Source organism: Eptesicus fuscus, chromosome 6 (genome assembly GCF_027574615.1).
Source record: "Eptesicus fuscus isolate TK198812 chromosome 6, DD_ASM_mEF_20220401, whole genome shotgun sequence".
NCBI lineage: Eukaryota > Metazoa > Chordata > Mammalia > Chiroptera > Vespertilionidae > Eptesicus > Eptesicus fuscus.
In genome coordinates, this window is record NC_072478.1 from 101442395 (window position 1) to 101463855 (window position 21461).

General features: G+C 43.4%; 1 protein-coding gene across 1 annotated transcript in view; it reads left to right on the forward strand.

Annotated features, from left to right (window-relative positions):
* The window catches only part of DOCK2 (dedicator of cytokinesis 2), a 373603-nt gene that overhangs the window by 18502 nt on the left and 333640 nt on the right, over window positions 1-21461 (forward strand). Inside the window, exons 3-7 of the mRNA XM_008147631.3 lie at window positions 6216-6256; window positions 7399-7454; window positions 7926-8022; window positions 11194-11342; window positions 21069-21204. Coding sequence (XP_008145853.1) covers window positions 6216-6256; window positions 7399-7454; window positions 7926-8022; window positions 11194-11342; window positions 21069-21204 — 479 coding nt within the window. The remainder of the gene's footprint in view (window positions 1-6215; window positions 6257-7398; window positions 7455-7925; window positions 8023-11193; window positions 11343-21068; window positions 21205-21461) is intronic.

The following is a 21461-nucleotide window of genomic DNA, read 5'->3' on the forward strand; positions in this document are numbered from 1 at the left end:
TAATTGAAGTTTGAATAATTCCTTCAATTTCACTTCTTTTTCTCCTGTTAAATACAAATAAGATTAAGTTTGAGATTTGTATTTACATAGTATCTTTACTATATGCTGATTTTTATGAGAGCATTTAAAATGATATTTCATCTATTTATCCATCTGTCATTTTGTGTATTAAATATAAATGAAAGTCAACTGGAATGATATTAACGGTGTTTTCTTTTTCTGGGTAATGAGATTCAGGATGATTCTTTTAGCTTTTATATTTCTACTCTTTTTCTTAGTTTAAATGCTTTATAACCGCACATGTCAATTTTAGACAAAAATAATATAGTCTTGATGATTCAAAACACATATCTCCAGATATTAGCAACGATTAATTTTAGGTGATAGGAATGCGAATAACTGGTTTTTCTAATTGTATTTTTTGTACTTTTCAATTGTTTGAAAATCTCTGCTTCCTACATCCCCCCTCCCCACCAAAAGTGAAAAAAGCATGGGCTTTTGAATCAGAAAGTTATTCTCTGCTCCACTACCCACCAGCTGAGTGACCCTAGGTAGGTAAGCTTCCGTTTTCTCACTTGTGAAATGGGTTATTACCACCTTGCTCCTGGGCTTGTTATGAGGATAAAATGAGAGAATGTAGAGAAGCTGGCCAGCTCCATGCCTGAGTCTGAGGTGCTGGTGTTGGTAATTCCCTCTCCTCCCCCATTATAGAGAGTGACACTGAAACTTTACAGTGTGGCCAGGGAACCCTGAGGCTGGCCCTCTCCTTGCCTGGGATGGGTGAGACTAGCCCTGCCCTCTTGGGTAAGAGATTTACTCAGTCGGGTAGATGAGGAAGACAAAAACCTGCCCTGGAACCTTAGACATGAATGAATTTCCTTTCTCTACAGCTCAAGCATTTGGGCTAACTTTTTATTATGAAGATAATATTTTGTTGTCATAAAAAACTAAACAGTTCAGAAGGACACCTGTTGCTAAGCCTTAGACACCCTAATGCTTATTTCTTTGTCCACATTACATTCTCAGGCTGCCTCTTCTACCCAGAGGCAGCATAAACATTCTGTGTCCTGACTTTAAATGTGGAAACACATGTAAGTATTTATTGGGCATTCAGAACTCCTCAGGGGGATAAACATAAAAAAGCAATGCCTTTTCCCCCAGTCACTTCCTTCAGTCATGCTTGGTTGACATCTTTCCTGACATTTAATGACATCTCAGAAGAAGACTTCATTTCCATATCCAGTGTAATGTTCCCTTCCTTTTTCGCCTTCCCAGCTTCCATGAGGCTGGGGCCGGGAGTCTGAAGTTCTCCCTTTCTCATTCTGTCTTCCCTGATCAAAGGAGCCCAAAGATCAGCCTGTCCCCTGCACCCGTCGTCATGTAGCTGGGGAATGAGATGCCAGCCACCCCCCAACATCTCTGAGTGAATCTCCTGGACTGCATCTCCATGCTTGGGTTGGGTTTGGGGTGTGAGGGAGCTATACCATGCCCTCCTGGGGTGACCACATCTGCCACCTCCAAAGATCTATCTGTCTCTCTGTCTGTCTGTCTCTGTCTCTCTTCTGATTACACAGACTGTGGTAGTGGGATGTTCCTTGGGGTTAGCCCAGCTTGTTCAGACTCTTCTTTATGAGCCCTTCTGAGGGAATGTCTGCTCCACCCTCAGTTATTTGCTACCCGAGTCTCTTTCTGGGGCAACAGAGAAAGTCCCATTCCATCACAGACAATAAGTTGTAGAACTTGATTCTAATCCAGGCTTTGGTTCCAGAACTCACACTCTTAACACATTGCAGACCAGTAGTTTTATTGCTAGCTTTAGCCAGTGGCCAGATAAGTTTCTATTGAATGAGTACAAAAAACGTTTTACATAAATGTTAAAGGCACGCTTTAAAATTAAATACCCTTATCGCTTCTCGGCCTTTCAAGTGTAAAATTAAATACCCATTGCATGTTGAAGTTATTTATTACATGTTCTTACAAGCTAATATCTTTTTAAAGTATGATACTTGTAAAACACTGTGTAATATGAAGTGAGAATTCTTGTGATCCGTCCACAATGCGTTTTAATTACCGACAGGTACTAGCTTCTGTTTGATCTTAGTATTATTAGATATCTCAATCATACAGGAAAGTCAAATACACCCAGCCACTCACCACTTTAGGGAAACAAATATTAACGTTTCCCACGTTTACTTCAGACATTTTTTTTTTCAGAAACAAAAATTTTAGAGGCAGTTGAAACTCCCTCTTTACCCCTCCCTTATTCCATCATTGTAGTTTTGTCCGCACTATAGGTAACACATCCTGAAATTGAGATGTTTTCTTCCTCTCTAAGGTTCTGTACCTTCGCCAGACATGTTTACCTTCATAATCCTGTTTTTTTAAAAATAGTTTTTGCAACAACTCTATGGCGTAGGTGTTATTTCCTCATTTTACAGATGGAAATGTTGTAGGCGCTGGGAATGGCACCTGGTGTCTGACCCGTGGGGTCAAACCAAACCCGGGTCGAGCAACCGAGGTACTTGATTTCTGGATAAGAAAAGAATTCAGAGCCAAGACCCAAACTCACTAGAGAAAATGTATTTGAGCAAGCAGAGAGAAAGTACACTGGAAGAGAAATTTCAAGCTGGGGGTGGGGGGTGGATGAGGTGGGGAAAGATGGGGAGGGGGCTAGGATTCCTTTTTAAACCCTGGGAGGAGAATTAACTGCTTTCTTCTTCAAACTGACCTATCAGGGGCCGTTCTGTTTTCTGCTCCTGCATAGAAGTTAGCGGGGGCTTTCCTCCACCCCCTCACCTCCTTGTTCTCTACGGGTGGGGGTCTACCACATGACCAACCACACTCCAGAGGAGAAAAGGTCAGGGGATTCCACCTGCATGACCGGAGGCATTCTAGGGTAGAGAGGAATCCTAAGGGCCAGGTCTTGAAGGAACATTTCCAATATCTGCTCTGCCAGATCATTTTCATCAGTAGGTGTCCAGGGTGTTCTGCCCTGGTGATCTTCTGTACCTGGCCCATCGTCCTTGCTCTGCTCATGTCTGTCTAACTGCCTACAACAAAAACACTGAGGCTTAGGTGACAACCGAACATTATGCTCCCGGGAGGTGACAGAGAAAGGACTGGGTCTCTAGGCTGTGACTCCTTTTTGGTGTGCTGGGATATTTTTATCTCTCCTACCTCTCCCCACCACCTGCAACTAACTCCTAGGTGACTAGAGAATTTAGGTGCATTCCATTTTGGTATTTGGGATGTGGGAAGAGTGGACAATTGGAGTATTTTGGCACTTCATAATTGTCCAGAAGAATGGTTTTAAGAAAAATCCCTTTTCTCATCTTCTCCCACAATGCACTTTGTGAGTGTTCCATTTAAGAAAAGAAGTGCAATCGCATGGGCAGGATTAGCACAAAAGCCCTTGCTATTACTTAACTAGAAAGAACAATGAGCCCTGGGGCAAGTCCTGGGGTAGGGTAAGGGCTGTGCTACACTGAGCCTGCTTTCGCTCCAGGTCTGTTGTCAAGGATTTGGCTGTGTGTGCGCCTACTATTGGTATCTGCCTAGTCAGGTCTTGGAGTACAGCTGGGTAAAGCTGACAGCTGACCAGATTAGGCAGCTGACTTCGGAAGGTCACAGAGATCAGTGATTCAGCAGGGTGGGGATGTCAGCGAAAGTCTTAAGGACAGCCCTGAAGTAGTTGATGCAATCTCGTCACCTAGCACGGGGAGATGGTTGTAAGCCCTTCTCACCAAGTGTCACTGGGATTTATTTCTGAAAGCACCTAGCCCCATGTGGTACATGGGAGGTGGGCAATCAGTGTTGGTTGAACTTGCATCTGAGAGCCAGAATGTGTATCTGGGGGTAAAAGTCAATAGACTCGATGCTCAGGAGTGAGCCAAAGTTCTGAGAATCAGGAAACCTACAAGTGTGCACAAGTAACTGAGTCTCAAGGTTCAGAGCAGGCAAAGTCCCTGGAATGGAGCCCCTGTGACAGAGATGCAGATGTGGGCATGAGCTTTGGGCAGGGACTCTTTGTCCCTTGATACTTTTCCTGCTTTCTGGTGGATTTTGGTGGCCTTGGCCATCAAGTGTATTCAGGTCATTGCAACCAAGTGACCCTTATCTGTATTTGTACTCAAGGAGACAGTTATCTGTATTTATGCTCATCTCATCAGGGACATTGTGGCAGAACAGCTTGGCGCGCTGGCTTTGAAGCCAGGCAGACATGCCCTTGACCCTGATTGTGAGATTTGTCCCAGTACATCAATTGACTTGAATCTCTACTTCTTTACCTATAGAATGGGAATGTTAATACTTAGCCCACAGTAGTGATATGAGGACTAAATGAGAAAATGCATGTACAACACTTAGCATACAGCTTTACATGAATTAAATGATCAATAAATGGTAGCGAGTGATATTATAGAAATGCTCTTATATGAAGTTGGTGGGATGGGGAAGAACTGTTATTGTGCAATGCTTTGGAGTGTCATCTCTGGAGTCAGATACTTGGGTTTAAGTCTTAGTTGCGTCACTCACCAGCTGCGTGACCATGAGCAAGTTGCTTAGTCTCTCTGTGCCTCTCTATTTTCACTTGTAGAATTGAGGCAGTAATCGTACTGACTTTCTAGGATTGTTGTGAAGATTAATTTATAATTAAAAACAAACAAAACAAAACAAAAAGCTTGACCATAGTTGCTTGCACACAGCAAGCACTCAGAAAGGATAAGCGCTGTCATTAATGGCTAATTATTACCGATAATTATGGAGAAATTAAAGAGTAGAGTGAAAATAGAATGTCATGCTGTGTGGAGTGGTAAGGTTTTCACCACTGGAAGTATTCAGCTGGAAAGTAGCTTGGTGGGAATCTGGTTTTTGGGATTCAGGTGCTGGGAGGATGAAGATCTTAGGCAACCACCATTCTCCTTCCTACATTAAACAAGAAGCATAGTGTGATGGCTGCTTATGTTCAAATCTTGACACTGTCACTAGCTGTGTGACCCTGGGCAAGTTACTTAACTTCTCTGTGCCTCAGGTAGACCACTCTTCTGCAAAAATGGGGTGATTATTACAGTTCCTATCTCATATGGTTGTTATGAAGATTAAAAGTCTTCATATTCAAAGAGTGCTTAGAATGGTACTTGATTCCAAACCTGAGAATCTTTCGCTCCAACCTCCATTCCTTTCTTTCTGCTTTCCTTCTCTCTTTCCTTTTATCCTTCTTCTCTCTTTCTTCCTCTCAAAACAGTAGCCACTGCGGGTCCCAGTTGCTTTGGAACTTTCTTTAAGCCCTGCCCCTCAAACTGTGTCATGACGGGAGGGGTGACTTTGCATTGTAAGTTGTTTGTTCTGGGACCTGCTCTTCAGTCTGTGGAGAACATATTTCAGCTACAATCTGTCAGCCTGGGAATGAGGGTTTGCTAATGAGGCTCCCGACAGACACGTTACATTTACGGGGATGACAAATGCCACTACTTGGCTGTGCTTGACTCATTTCAAAGGCCGGTGGGCTCATCACAGTCATCAGTACTTGCTACGCTGAGGTTCGTTTTGTCTGAGGCCTGGGTGCAACTTGGATTTGTGTTAATTGCATCATTGGATATTCCTGCAAAAAGAAGAATCTTTTAAAAGTCATTTTACCCATCCCTGAACTTGCCTGTTTTGTAATGACTAACTTTTGCAGATCATATTTAGATGTCATTTGCTGCTGTTAGAACTGGGATATTATTTTGGGATGTTTGCCAAACTCCCTTAGCCTTTCCATGTCCTTGAGGCAAAGGCTGAAACATGCACATGGACATAGGGCCCAGCAGGTGATGGAGATAAGGGAGGGGCTGGGTGGCGGCTGGTGAGCTGGAGGCACCTGCTCTGTCTCAGGGACCAGCTGCTCCTCCCCGCCAGCCAGCTGTGGCCATGGGAGGGCACTGGCCACCTCTGCTGGAACCTCGTGTTTTTTCAAAAGAAGAAGAAGATGTGCTTTTATGTGGAATTCCTGTATTTGTACATGCTTTCTGGAGATGTTGGCGACCAAAAGCTGGTTGAAGCCTAGGGGCTTCCAGACTTGATTTGTACCTAAGGTCCAACGCAGTTTGCAGGAGTTTCTTTGCTAGTTAACAACAAACAAACAAACAGACACACATACTCTTATGAAACAACAAAAATATCAGCAACAGACTTGTGCGAATAGATGAGAGACCTGTTTCTTTGTTTTCTCTTTGCAGACTGGTACAGGGGATACCTCATAAAGCACAAAATGTTACAGGTAAGATGAATTTGTTCTGGTTTGGGACAATACTGGGTATCTTGACGCGCCATTCCTTAGCAAACAGGTTCCACCCCTCCCTCTTTGTGTCCCATGCTTTCCCACCTTTAAACTTGGTACTCCTGAGCCTCAACTTCCCCTTTCACTCATTCTTCAAGGCCAACCTGCAGAGCTCTCTTCTCTCTGAAACTTTCCCCAATATGCCAGTCATATCTGATTTCTCCCTTCCTTGAGCCCCCTGGTACTGTGCATTTTTTATTTGAAGTTTATCTTCTACTGCTTTCCTGTAGCGTGGTTTGGGCATTCATAATTTCCCCACTTATGTATCACCAAGACAGAGAAGAGACAGGGCCAGCCCCTGTCCCCGGGGAGTTCCCTTGTTCCAACCTCACATTACACTGTATTCGTCTCCACGAGAGCAGGTACCCGCTTTGCTCCTCTGCTCACCTCGAACAGTGTCTAGCGCAGTGGCAGATCCCCCTACTGTGCCTATGGGTTGAATTTAGGAAGGATTTTAGAGTAATTGATAAAACTTTTATTAACTGAGCCAAGCTTTTGGAGGAAGGAAATAATAATAGATGCTTCTTCCTTCCTTCCTGACAGTGGTGTGTTGGGAGGCATGATCCTACTTTGCTTTCTAAAGAGCAATCAAATAAATCCAGGGAGAAAAGGATCTCAAATCAAACGAGTCCACTTGCAGCCAGGGAGACTCTTGCTCAGGACCTGACCTTCCAACTGCTCACGACTGTGCAGGGTGACTGGGCACAGAGGGGCCAGGCAGAGTGCCTTGTCTCTCTTAGAGTGAGTCCTTCAAGCACTCCTGTCTGGCCCATGTGATACGTTGAGCGTCCATGTATCACACGGGGCTGGAGCATCCTTTGAAATCTAGGGCTATTGTGGGATCTAGAAGAACTGATGGAGAACTGGAGGGGACCTGGACCTAAATGGGTGCATTTAGAATCCAGCCCTTGCTCTGCGGATGCTGGGATTATTCCTTGAAAGTTTGAGGATTTTTCCAGTAGTGGCTTTTGGAAAAGCCATGAGGACTGGGGTCAGTTATTGCTGTGGGGATGTGTCATTCTGTTGTACTTTACGTTTTGTTATGTATATTATGCTATGTTATCTTATCTTATTTCCAACAGGGCATTTTTCCTAAGTCCTTTATCCACATCAAGGAGGTGACCATTGAAAAAAGAAGGTACCTGCCATTCTTCACCAGGCTTGGCCTTCAGTGGCTTAGGGGGTGTCTCTGTCCTGTCTACTTTGAAAGCATGACTTGGCGGATGTGATCCGTCTTTTTCGTGCCTGTGTTTATTTGTGTGGCTCCTTTCCCTCACCTAATCCAAATTGACTCGTGCTCAGATCTGATTCTGAGTGGGTATCAGTAAGTTTGGAGAATCAAACTTTTCATTGGCAACTGCCTTTGAACTGTGCTAATTAAATTAACCGTGAATAATGAGCTTGAAGGGCCCACCCCAGTGAAGGAGGACATTAACAGGGAAGCCTCTTGCATTTGCATAATGTAATTGGTGTGGCTGTTGGAGGCAGTTTAGTCTCCTGACAGCAAGGACCCTCTCAGCAACTGCAGCTTAATGCAAATTGGCCAGCATTTTGTCTTGTTAGCACCTGGGTCCCAATTTCACACCACTTTCTCTTCTACCTTAAATAGAAATATTGAGAACATCATTCCTGCAGAAATTCCTCTGGCACAAGAAGTGACAACGACACTTTGGGAATGGGGCAGCATCTGGAAACAGCTCTACGTGGTGAGACTCTAAGCCCCATTCCCAGGGATGGGAGCTTCTTGTAGTCTTTGTTTGGTTGAAATTTGGAATTTAGCATTGAACAGGGCAAGGTGGCTTTACTGATATAGTAGGACACAGTGTATGAGGACATCAAGGCCCAGAGAGGTTCGATGACTTTCTCAAGGACACACAGCCAGTTAGTGACAGAGCCATAATAAATGGGGGTCTGGTGTGATTCCTTTTTTAAATTAATGCAAACATTTTCAAACTTGAATATTTTAAAGAATCACCTTGAGAGCTGTTACAATATAAAGCTTACTTCAATGGGGATCTGCAGTTTTAATAAACTCAGGGGATTTTGATTTCCTGGTCTGCTTACAACACCTTCAGAAATACTGTTCTCATATGTTAATTAACTAATGGCTGCTGTCCTCAGATCTATGAGGAAACTCTGACCCTGGAAAAACAAAGAGCGCATTTTGCATCTGTTTTCCCTGTATTGAATCGAATCTAATTTTAAGTCCTCCTTTGATGTTTCTGAAGTTCTAATGAAAGCAATTAGCTAAGAAAACCATTAAGCTGCCAGTGAAAATGTCAACCAAGGCTCCCCGCATATTTGTTACATCACCTTGCACAGCTGCTGCTGTACACACACGGTTTGCAGACTTACTTTTACAGTCATAAATGTTGACTCCCATGTGGATATTTCATAATATATGGTCATCGATACCTCCAATTCCGCCAAGTTCCCCAACGGTTGTTAGGAAAGTTTGGGGGACCCACAGAAGACTTGAGGCTCATGTGGATCATTATTCATCTCCACTACCCTTTTGAAAACATCTCATACACATGCACCAGGGAAGCTTGGCGTTTCCCCTGGAGAAATCATTGACAGCAAGTCCATCGTGCCCTTGACCCTAGTAAACAGCTCCTTAAACTTCCAATATTCCAGTATCACCTTCGTGAATCTTGCCTTATTTCCACACCATCTATGTAATGTTTTCTTAAGACCTAAATTGGCTCCCTTTTAGTAAACTGAAATGATTCCCATAAGGAAATGTATAGCAAACTATTTCATTCTAGCATTTTCTGATTCTCCGACACCAATTGGATGCCCTACGATTCAATTCAACTTAACACTGACTACCCAGAGTTAGCATCAGACACCATAGATTTAAGGGCTCAATCCTGCAAGATTTGTCACTTCAGATGCCAGTCACAAGTCCTGCGTCCCCATTCGGAGGTTCTCATGATTCCTCCCCAACTTCACCTCGGGCTCTGCTCAGAGAGTTCTGGAAGGAGCTGTATTCATGGTTACTGTTTTATTAGAAGGGATGCAAGGCAGAAACAGCCACATGGAAGAGATGCCCAGGAAAGGCACTGGGGTGGGAGAGGGCACAGAGCTGCTATGCCTTCCCCAGGTGTGCCACCCTCCCTACATTGAAGCGAGTCTAATCTGTTCACCATCTAGGGAGTTCCTTGAACCTTGTTGTGGAGGGTTTTAATCAAAGTCTCATTAAATAATCATGATTGATTATATCATTGACCATTGGTGATTGAGCTCAATTTCTAGCCTTTCTCAAGCTCCCTGGGGAGTTGAGAGGGACGCTTAAAATTCCAACTCTCTAACCACATGGTTGGTTCCTATGGCATCCAGCCCCCATCCAGGGGTTATCTAGGGCCGTGGTCGGCAAACTGTGGCTCGCGAGCCACATGCGGCTCTTTGGCCCCTTGAGTGTGGCTCTTCCACAAAATACCACAGCCTGGGCGAGTCTATTTTGAAGACGTGGAGTTAGAAGAAGTTTAAGTTTAAAAAATTTGGCTCTCAAAAGAAATTTCAATCGTTGTACTGTTGATATTAGGCTCTGTTGACTAATGAGTTTGCCAACCACTGATCTAGGGGGACTACCAAGTGTCATGGCATTCGCCTAAACTCAGGTTTGGTCGAAAGGAGCTCATTATGAATAAGAAAAGACACTCCTATCTATCACCCAGGGAATGCTAAGTATCTTATGAGCTGTGCCAAGACCTGGGACAAAGACCAAAACTATATTTCATTAGACCACACATGCTTTCCCAAATGGAAAGCTAAAAGTACTTGGCACCATTAGAACATCATTCAAATAAATAACATTGAAAACCATGTTATTAAATGCTTGCTTTAATACCTGCCAAAAGCTTTGAGCCACAGACCTTCTCTCTCTCTTTGTTAAAAAACAACAATACAAAAACAGAAATTAACCAATGTGAGAGAGGGTTAGAGACGTATTACATGAAGATGCAACTTTCTCCTTGGCTGGAACAGGACAGGAGGAGAATCACTGTAGAGGCCCATGATATTTGGCGTGATATCTTTGTTCCATTAAAAGCCAGATTGCATCCCGCAGGTTGTATGCATGTCACACTTGTGGAAACACTGTCCTAGAAATGGGCCTTTATCACCAGAAAAATGGCCCTGGTTCCCAGCCTTAAAGGGGCCTGAGCTCTAGGGGTGGGAAAAGTTTCCCGTCTTCTCTTCTTGGTTCTTTGGATGGTCTAGTAATTAAATTGATATAAGACAGCTTAATAGGAGAAAAAAATCAAATTTAATTTCATACTTATGGGAGACCCAAAGGTTTGAGACTCAAAAGGCAGCCAGGTGATGGAGGCTTCCAGAACATCCTGAGCTCAGGACAGGGGCGGGGTCTGGAATACAAAGGGGAGGAAGGTTATTCACAGGAAGGCAGAGGAGAGCTTTGGAAAACAAAGCTTGCCGTGTTCTGCAGATAAGTTGCTTAGGTACAAAGGTATGTATGGTGAGAGCGCTCTTCCTGGTATAGGCCCTCCTTCCAGTGTAAATTTAGGCAGTTGAGGGGGAGGTAAAGAGCGTTTCCTGAATCTGTTGGCTTTTGATTGCCTTAAGCTCAAAATAGTCCTCATGTCAAAGAGACATATTTTGGGGTGGCAAAATCTGCTCCCCTTCACAGCAGCTGCTCATGGTATTCCTGCCCAAATATCTTTTGGGATAAGTCAGAAATCATCCTTTCTGTAATCGAGAAGTGATTGGGATTGTTACCTTTGCTTTTGGGAAACCCTCGGGCCCAGGGGACAGAGGGGGTATATGCCAGGGACTAAGACCACCACCCAATCCTTTTGTAGCTGGGGAAGGGTACCTCCTGCACAGGTGACTGGGGACTGTTTCCTGTCTCCTAGGCCAGCAAAAAGGAGCGCTTCCTCCAGGTGCAGGCCATGATGTACGACCTGATGGAGTGGCGGTCCCAGCTCCTCTCAGGAACGCTGCCCAAGGACGAGCTGAAGGAACTGAAGCAGAAAGTCACATCCAAAATTGACTACGGCAACAAGTAAACGCTTTTCCCTCTGAAAAGATGCTTTCTCCCCCTACCCACCCCCTCCTTTCCTTCTTCCCTCCCCAGAAGCTCGGTTTCATTTTTAGAGACGAGTTTGCCACTTTCTATTTGGGAAAAGGCTGTTACCAAGGCTGTGCTTGTGCGCCTTTGTTATCACCCCCCTGGGACCCAGGACAGGCAAGCGGAGAGCAGGCTTGCTTATGCAGTAGTTATTACCCGGCTGAGAGATTTAGGACACTCATTTAACCTACTTCCGAGGGGCTGGGGAGCGCAGTCATGCTGGCTCACTTTTGGCTTAGTTGTCATTTTATTCCGGCATTTACAAAACTGGTCCTTAAATCCCAGTGTGAGATTTAACGTCCTTCCCCATCCTAAATTATCCAAGCCCCATACTGTCAGCTAACTCATGTACAGTTACAAAAGCATTTCCTCCAAAGGCAATAGCAGAGATTGATTGGAGTTTGAATGTTGTGAAGTTAAGGAGAACATGAAACAATTTTTTGAGGCAGGGAAACCTACTGGTAATAATAATAATAGCGGTAATAATATTTTAACTAACATTTAATCTGGGCTTATTATGCACCAGGCATGCTAAGCGCTCTGCATGCACTGACTCATTTAATTCTTATAACAACTCTATGGGGTATGCATGTGTAGTGTCCTCACTTTTTTTCAGATGAAGAAACTAAGGCTCTTAAAGAGGTTAAATCACTTATTTGTGATCACACAGCTAGTAAGTGGAAGAACCAGCATGTAGTTCCAGGCTGCCTGGCTCCAGAGTCCATGGGCCTCACCACTATGTGACTTGCAGAGCATTTGAGAGCTATAAAGGCCTCCCTCCCCTCCAAATGCCTTACTCATTTGTTTATTCATCCCAACAACAAGTGAGTGTTGAGCACTTATGATTGGACCGATTTCCTGCTAAGTGTGGAGGCTTTAGAAATGAAAGTTTCTGTCCACTAAAGGACCACAGCCCAATTAGGACTGAACTCCAGGGAAACTATTGATATGTTTTGTTGTCAGTTTGATGGCTTAGGAAAAAGATGTTCTTAAGTTGATTAGAGAAGGAAGTCAAGGAAGGCTTCTGGAGGAGGTGACTCCAAGCTGGATTTTAAAACTTAAAAGAAGTGGGTAGGAGTGCCCACTTCTTTAAATACCCAGACTGCAAAGTGGGTCAAAAGTCTGGAACTTCCCTGAGGAGGAAGTAGAAAGGGCCTATTCAAGGAGAATAAGATCATTTCCTAGCAGCCAGGCTTTCTTGCCTTTGTCATATAGAAAGAGCTAGAGAGATCTTGGCACTTGGAAGGAGATCCAAAGAGGAAAGCCAATGGGTCCAACTTACAGCTGCTTCCCATCCCAGGAGCCCAGTCCTTCTGCTGGTTCCTCAGCTGGCAGCTGCCAAGCGTGTCCAAATCTGCTTATAATGCACAGGGCCCCAGAGTGACAGGAAGACGAGTTTGCCGCGCAGCTGCTGCCACCATTGGTGCAGTGGCATCTGAGCACGGCCACAGTTGGGAGTGTGGGAATTGAGGGAGTTTTGCTGCCTTACAGCCATGGTCTCTGTGACCTTCAGTTGTTGTGTCCTCCCAGAGGCTCCTGAGAAAAAGGACCAAGATGGAAGAAACGGTCCAGCTCATTGGAAGCCTTTCCTGGGTTAGGGGCTCTTGCAGACCCTGGGCCTCCTGAACAGTAGTTGCCTCCCTTCTGGCCTGTCTCTCCTGCTGTGCTGGAAGCTCCTCCAAGACAGCAACTGTCTAACTCATGGCTGTGTGCCAGGGACAGACAGGGTCTGCACACAGTAGGTGCTCAGTGAGTTGTCGCTGAAGGAGTGCATGAGTGATGGTGATGGAAGAAAGAGGAGAGAACAGGCCCTCCCTCCATCAGCCTTCCCTCTGTTGCATGGCCCACCCAGCCCTGTGCTTTTAGTTTCAAGCAGTTCCCCTTGGGGAAGTGAGAGACACCCTCAGAGACTGAGGCCCTGAGCTGAGGGGCCCCTTGCTTCTCGCCTCCCTTCCCCGATGACTTCAGCTGGAAGTGAGAGAGAACTGTGCACCTTGCATTAACACAGGCTCAGAGCTCTGATCTGGGGTGTGGCGAGTGGCCTCCTGAGAGTCAGAAGGCTGGACCTCTGGGCAGACTGTGGCTGTGAGGTCAGGGAAGCATGACCGGGTGCTGAGTGTCCATGGAGTGATCAGAATCAGCCCATTTCATCCCCAATTCACTCCATCCCTGCACTGAGACAATTTTGTTGAGCACCAAAGTGGTCCCAAGGACATTTATAAAATGCATCCTCTATACTAGTACATATTTCACAACAACAAAAAGCCAGCAAGTGGGACTAATAATGACCTACTGAGTGCTTGCTATCTGCCAGGTACTGATTTAAGCACCTTTCATGTATTAACCCATTTAAGTGTCAGGACAGGTTCCCATTTCTCAGATGGGGAAACTGAGGCTCACAGAGTAATTAGGTCATTTTGTCCAAAGTGCACTGGCATTTGAACCAGGGGGCTTGATTCCAGGGTTCAATGCATAACCATTGCATTCTACTGCCTCCCAAGGAACATGTGGATTGGAGAAAGAGAGAGAGAGAGAGAGAGAGAGAGAGAGAGAGAGAGAGAGAGAGAGAGGTAAACAGACATCTGAGTAGGAAGTCATGCATTGCTTGAGAGGAGGAAGCATGAGCGAGAAGGTGAGAGGAAGGAGGCAGGGCAGGGGTGGGAGGCAGGGCAGGGTGTGATACCTCTGAATCTAATAAGACTAGTAGGAATTATTCAGTGAAGAATTGCAGAGCAGAGAGAGAGAGAGAGAGAGAGAATGCGAGAGGAGTTGTGAGACGAACGTGAACAGGGAGAGGAAGGCAGATGGACCAGAACCTTGAGGGCCTGAGCGCCAAGTGGAGAAGTTTGGATTTGTCCAGGGGGCAATGGGAAACCACGGAAGGAGCCATTTCTGTTTTCTTTATCTTAAAATAAAATTATTTTTAGAAAAATGCACACAGTGGGGGCTTCTTCCCCCACCTTCATCCTGGGTTCATTTGATAATTTTCTTGAACAGAAGAGAGCAGTGGGGCCAACTCCTAAGCAGAAAATGTCAAAATGGCCAGTTCTCCAAAACGAATGGTCTGCTGTCCTGTTGGGGGCAGCCCTCCTGATGCTGAGTCTGGGGAATCCCGGCAGTCCGCCCATCGACTACTAAAGCTCTCAGTTCTAAGTGAGACTGGCAATGGACTGGCTCTCTGTGTCCAAAGAGTGAGGGAGGAATCCTCAAATGACCCCTCCAACGCCCAGGGTGGCTGCACCTGGGAGAATGTTTTATTCATACATTTTAGAACTGAATCCACTTTGATAAATTTTGAAGAGAAAGAGCTAGAGAGAGATCTTGGCATTAAATTATGTATGGGCGATGCTCCATCTTTTCCGAGGCCACGTGAGCCTCTGCTCGGCATTAGTTGAATGCATTTGTCCCCCCCTGAGCACGGTCCATTCTGCACCATGGCCGACCAACATTATGAGTCATATCTAGTGGGAAGTTAATTTCCTAATGAATGTGGACAAACGGTGAACCTTGGCTCCCTTCTGTTTGCATTTGGACGAGATGAGAGACGTGCCTCTCAATCCGATTCTCAAATAAGAGATGAAAGCTTCGCCTCCTTCCTTTGTCTTTGCTCTCCTTCCCCAATCTGGGACCCGGTAGTGGTGCCTAAGCAGGACCACTATTGGCCTTCTCAGAATCTCCATCAGCCCATCTCCCCCAGGGACCACTGAGGTCCTCCATCTCATCATCAAGTGCAAAAGCAGCTTCAGATCAGGCCTCTGCAAACCTACCCCGGGTCCCTCAATCCAATACTGCTCCTAAGCGCCTATCTACAATGCATATCATAGAGGGCAAGAGTGCAGACCAGGATGTAGTATTACTTTTTACTAGCTGGGTGATCTTGAGCACATTAATTAGCCTCCATATCCTTGGTCTTTCTTCACCAGTAAAGTGGGGGTATTAATAGTATCTCCCTCAAGGGTTGTTATAAAGGTTTAATGCATTAATACACATACAACATTTAATAGATGTGAGCTCATTGCAAGTGCTGTGTGAGTCTTTGCTGTTATTAGTAGTCATTGATGCCAAACAGAATGGCAGATGAAGTTGAAACAAATCAATAACAAAGGAGAAAGTGTGTGACCTGGACATCAGAGAGCTAAAGAGAGATTTGCCCCCAACAACTATGTTCAAATAGTTATTAAATAAATAACATGGGAATACCCTCTCTGCATTTATATGCATTTATATTATATATATATAGTAGAGGACCGGTGCATGAAATTCATGCACGGGGGGGGGGGGGGGCGGGCGTGGGGAGGGGGGCGGTCCCTCAGCCCGGCCTGTACCCTCTCACAGTCTGGGAGCCCTTGGGGGATGTCCAACTGATGGCTTAGGCCTGCTTCTCATGGGGAGCAGGCCTAAGCCGGCAGTCAAACATCTTTAGCACTGCTGCGGAGGCAGGAGAGGCTCCCACCACCGCCGCTGCACTCACCAGCCATGAGCATGGCTTCTGGCTGAGCGGTGCTCCCCCTGTGGGAGTGCACTGATCACCAGAGGGCAGCTCCTGTGTTGAGCATCTGCCCCCTGGTGGTCAGTGTACGTCATAGTGACCAGTCGTCCAGCAGTTATGGTCAATTTGCATATTAGCCTTTTATGTAGGATTGCATTATATCACATCACATCACATCACATCACATCATATATCATATTAAAATGTTAAACAAATTGAGATAAGGCACATGTTTCCTTTGACCCCCCATGTCTCCTAGTCCTAGGGCCCTATCTCTCCTCATAGGTATTCTTGTTGATGGTCTTGGTAATTTGGTGCATTTTGTCCAATCTTCTCTCTCTGTTCATTGTCACTCATGTACATGCACCCAGATAACATATCTGGCTCGTTTTTGTTTTGTTTTTTTTAATATAAAATACACTGTATGCATCTGTCTATACTTTTTTTTTCATTGAGATACCTCATTAAACATATTAAAACAATATTATAAATTTTAAACCCTGCTTCATGAAATTCCATCACAGATCACAGATTATTTAGCCATTCCCTTTTTTTAGAAAAGAATTCTTTATCGTTTAAAGTATTACATATAGTATTACATATGTCTCCTTTTCCCCCATTGACCTCTCCCTCGCCACCCCTACCCCCAGCACAAGCCCTCATCCCCCTAGTGTCTGTGTCCATTGGTTATGCTTATATGCATGCACACAAGCCCTTTGGTTGATCTCTTACCACCCCCCTTCCCTGCCTTCCCACTGAAGTTTGGCAGTCTGTTTGATGCTTCTCTGTCTCTGGATCTATTTTTGTTCATCAGTTTATGTTGCTCATTATATTCCACAAAAGAGTGAGATCATGTGATATTTATCTTTCTCTGGCTGGCTTATTTGTCTTTGCTGCCCTTCCCCAATCTGGGACCCGGTAGTGGTGCCTAAGCAGGACCACTATTGGCCTTCTCAGAATCTCCATCAGCCCATCTCCCCCAGGGACCACTGAGGTCCTCCATCTCATCATCAAGTGCAAAAGCAGCTTCAGATCAGGCCTCTGCAAACCTTAGCATACTGCTCTCCAGGCCCATCTATGCTGTTGCGAATGATAAAGACTTCTTTCTTTTTTAATAGCAGCGTAGTATTCCATTGTGTAGATGTACCATAGTTTTTTTTTAAAAAATTCTTTATTGTTTAAAGTATTACATGAGTCTCCATTTTTCACCCATTGACCTCTCCCACAACCCTCCCTCCCCCAAGCACAAGCCCTCACAGCTTCCCTACTGTCTGTGTTCATTGGTTTTGCTCATATGCATGCATACAAGTCCTTTGGTTGATCTCTTACCCCCTCACCCCCCGCCTTCCCTCATAGGTTGTACAGTCTGTTCGATGCTTCTATGTCTCTGGTTCTATTTTTGTTCATCAGTTTATGTTGTTCATTATATTCCACATATGAGTGAGATCATGTGATATTTATCTTTCTCTGGCTGGCTTATTTTGCTTAGCAGAATGCTCTCTAGTTCCATCCATGCTGTTGCACATGGTAAGAATTCCTTCTTTTTTTACAGCAGCATAGTATTCCATTGTGTAGATGTATCACAGTTTTCTAATCCACTCGTCTGCTGATGGGCACTTAGGCTGTTTCCAAATCTTAGCTATTATAAACTATGCTGCCAGGAACATAGGGGTGCATATATCCTTTCTAATTGATGTTTCTGTTTTCTTGGGATACATTCCTAGAAGTGAGATTACTGGGTCAAATGGAAGTTCCATTTTTAAGTTTTTGAGGAAACACCATACTGTTCTCCACAATGGCTGCACCAGTCTACATTCCCATCAGCAGTGAAGTAGGGTTCCTTTTTCTCTGCATCCGTTTGTTGATTTGTTGATGATAGCCATCCTGACAGGTGTGAGATGGTATCTCATTGTTGTTTTGATTTGCATCTCTTGGATGATTAGTGACTTTGAGCATGTTTTCATATGTCTCTTGGCCTTCTGTATGTCCTCTTTCGAAAAGTGTCTATTTAGGTCCTTTGCCCATTTTTTGATTGGATTGTTTATCTTCTTTTGTTAAGTTGTATGAGTTCCCTGTAAATGTTGGAGATTAAACCCTTATCGGAGATAACATTGGCAAATATGTTCTCCCATACAGTGGGCTTTCTTGTTGTTTTGTTGATGGTTTCTTTTGCTGTGCAGAAGCTTTTTATTTTGATGTAGTCCCATTTGTTTATTTTATCCTTAATTTCCATTGCCCTAGGAGCTGTATCGGTAAAGATATTGCTACGTCATATATCTGCTATTTTTCTGCTTATGGATTCTTCTAAGATTTTTATAGTTTCCTGTCTTACGTTTAAGTCCTTTATCTATTTTGAATTCATTTTTGTATATGGTGTAATTTGGTGTTCTAGTATAATTTTTTGCAAGTATCTGTCTAATTTCCCTAACACCATTTATTGAAGAGACTGTCTTGACTCCATTGTATGCTTCTGCCTCCTTTGTCAAATATTAATTGAGCATAATGGCTTTGATCTCTACCATAGTTTTTTAATCCACTCATCTGCTGATGGACATTTAGGCTGTTTTCAAATCTTAGCTATTGTAAATTGTGCTGCTCTGAACATAGGAGTGCATATGTTCTTCTAATTGGTGTTTCTGATTTCTTGGGATATAGTCCTAGACGTGGGATTACTGGGTCAAATGGGAGTTCATTTTTAATTTTTTGAGGAAAGTCCATTCTGTTTTCCACAGTGGCTGCACCAGTCTGCATTCCCACCAGCAGTGCACAAGGGTTCCTTTTTCTCTGCATCCTCGCCAGCACTTGTCGTTTGTTGATTTGTTGATGATAGCCATTCTGACAGGTGTGAGATGGTATCTCATTGTTGTTTTGATTTGCATCTCTTGGATGAATAGTGACTTTGAGCATATTTTCATATGTCTCTTGGCCTTCAGTATATCCACTTTTGAAAAATGTCTATTTAAGTCCTTTGCCCATTTTTTTATTAGATTGTTTATCTTATTTTTGATAAGATGTATGAGTTCTCTGTAAATTTTGGAGATTAGGCCCATATTGGATATGACATTGGCAGATATGCTCTCCCATGCAGTGGGCTTTCTTGTCGTTTTGTTAATGGTTTCTTTTGCTGTACAGAGCTTTTTATTTTGATGTAGTCCCATTTGTTTATTTTCTCCTTAGTTTCCCTTGCCCTAGGGCAGTGATGGGCAACCTTTTGAGCTTGGTGTGTCAAACTTCGCCAAAAAACTGAGCATAACTTGGGTAGTGTGTCACTTTGAGGAAAAAACTAGTCGCAAATGTTTCATCTTCAGGAACAGCAAAAGTTTCATCTATTGTCGTTTGTTGATTTGTTTTCCACAAATGTTTCATCCTCAGGAACAGCAAAAGTTTCATCCTCAGCATGCGGCCGTGTGTCATCAGAAATGGCTACACGTGTCAGTGCTGATATCAGTAAAGATATTGCTACAACATATGTCTGCTATTTTTCTGCCTATGGATTCTTCTAAGATTTTTATGGTTTCCCATATTATGTCTAAGTCTTTTATCCATTTTGAGTTTATTTTTGTGTGTGGTATAGGTTGATGATCTAGTTTCATATTTTTGCATGTATCTGTCCAATTTTCCCAACACCATTTATTGAAGAGACTATCTTGACTCCATTGTATGCTTCTTGCCTCCTTTGTCAAATATTAATTGAACATAATGACCTGGGTCGTTCTCTGTTCTGTTCCATTGGCCTATATGTCTGTTCTTATGCCAGTACCAGGTAGTTTTGAGAACAGTGGCTTTGCAATATAGCTTGATGTCTGGTAACTGTGATCCTTCCAACTTTGTTCTTCTTTCTCAGGATTGCTGCGGCTATTCAGGGTCTTTTTTTGCCCCATATGAATTTTTTGAAAGTTTGTTTTAGGTCTGTGAAATATGCTGTTGGTATTTTTAATGGGGATTACATTAACCCTTTGCACTCGCTTGCTTTTTTCTCGATTCCTTTATTCTAATGCTAACCGTGTCGAGTCACACTCGACATCCGAGTGCAAAAGGTTAAGTCTATAGATTGCTTTGGGTAGTATGGACATTTTAATAATGTTGATTCTACCAATCCATGAACATGGTATATTCTTCCATTGTTTATGTCTTTCTCCATCTCTTTTTTCAACATCCTGTAGTTTTCTGAGTACAAGTCTTTTACCTCCTTAGTTTAGTTTATTCCTAGGTATCTTAATTTTTTTTTGTTGCAATGGTAAATGGAATTGTTTTATTTGTTTGTTTGTTTGTGTTTTGTTTTGTTTGTTTGTTTCTCTTTCTGTGAGTTCATTGTTGGTGTATAAAAAAGCCATAGATTTCTGGGTGTTAATTTTGTATCCTGCTACATTGCCAAATTCATTTATTAAATCTAGTAGTTTTTTGATGGAGTCCTTAGCGTTTTCTATGTACAATATCATGTCATCTGCAAATAATGACAGTTTTACTTCTTTTTCAATTTGGATGCCTTTTATTTCTTTTTCTTGTGTGATTGCTATGGTTAGCACTTCCAGTATTATGTCAAGCAGATGTGGTGAGAGTGAGTATCCCTGTCTTATTCCTGTTCTTAAGGGAAACGGTTTTAGTTTTTGTCCATTGAGTATGATGTTGGCTGTAGGTTTGTCATATATGGCTTTTATTATGTTGAGGTATGATCCCTCTATTCCTACGCTGCTGAGAGTTTTTATCAGGAAAGGGTGTTGGATTTTGTCAAATGCTTTCTCTGCATCAATTGATATGATTATGTGGTTTTTATCTCTCAATTTGTTTATGTGACATATCACATTTATTGATTTGCAAATATTGTACCATCCTTGCAACCCATGGCCATTCCCTTTTTATAGACACTTTTTTTTCAACACTTTGTTAATGCAAATAATGCTGCAACACACATCCTCATTTCAGTGTAAGGTGTTTCTCTAAGTTCAGTATCTCAGTAAATATACATTAATACACATGCCACAGTCCCTCCTAAGGAGGCTATGCCGCACCAGTGTGACTCCCAGCTGTGCACAAGGCTGTGGGTGAAGAGCTGTTTTGTGGGAGTCTATGATCCCAGAAATCAGGTGAACTTTCTGGTAGAAACTCCTCACCAATGTCCCAAAGGCTTCAGCCTCTTGTCATTTATCCTCCCCTCCCATTTTGCTTTTCAGAATCCTTGAGCTTGATCTGATTGTCAGAGATGAAGATGGAAATATCTTGGACCCCGATAACACCAGTGTCATCAGCTTGTTCCATGCACATGAGGAAGCAACTGAGAAAATCACAGAGCGTATCAAGGAAGAAATGGTGAGCTTTGTGACACGGGCTTTGACCAAGATGGGCAGATATTCAGTACATCATAAACTTAAAATAATAGGCTAATTAACCAGACTATTTTTCCTATGGACAGAGATGATCAGTAACCACACACATTTTATTGTGGTTTTGTACTCAGGTCTGTAATTCATTCTGTATCCATCCCATAGGTATTTTAATGCCAGCAAATTTCCTATTCTCATAGAACTTTATAGCCCAGAGAAGAGAAAAGAAGAAAGGCAGTAAAA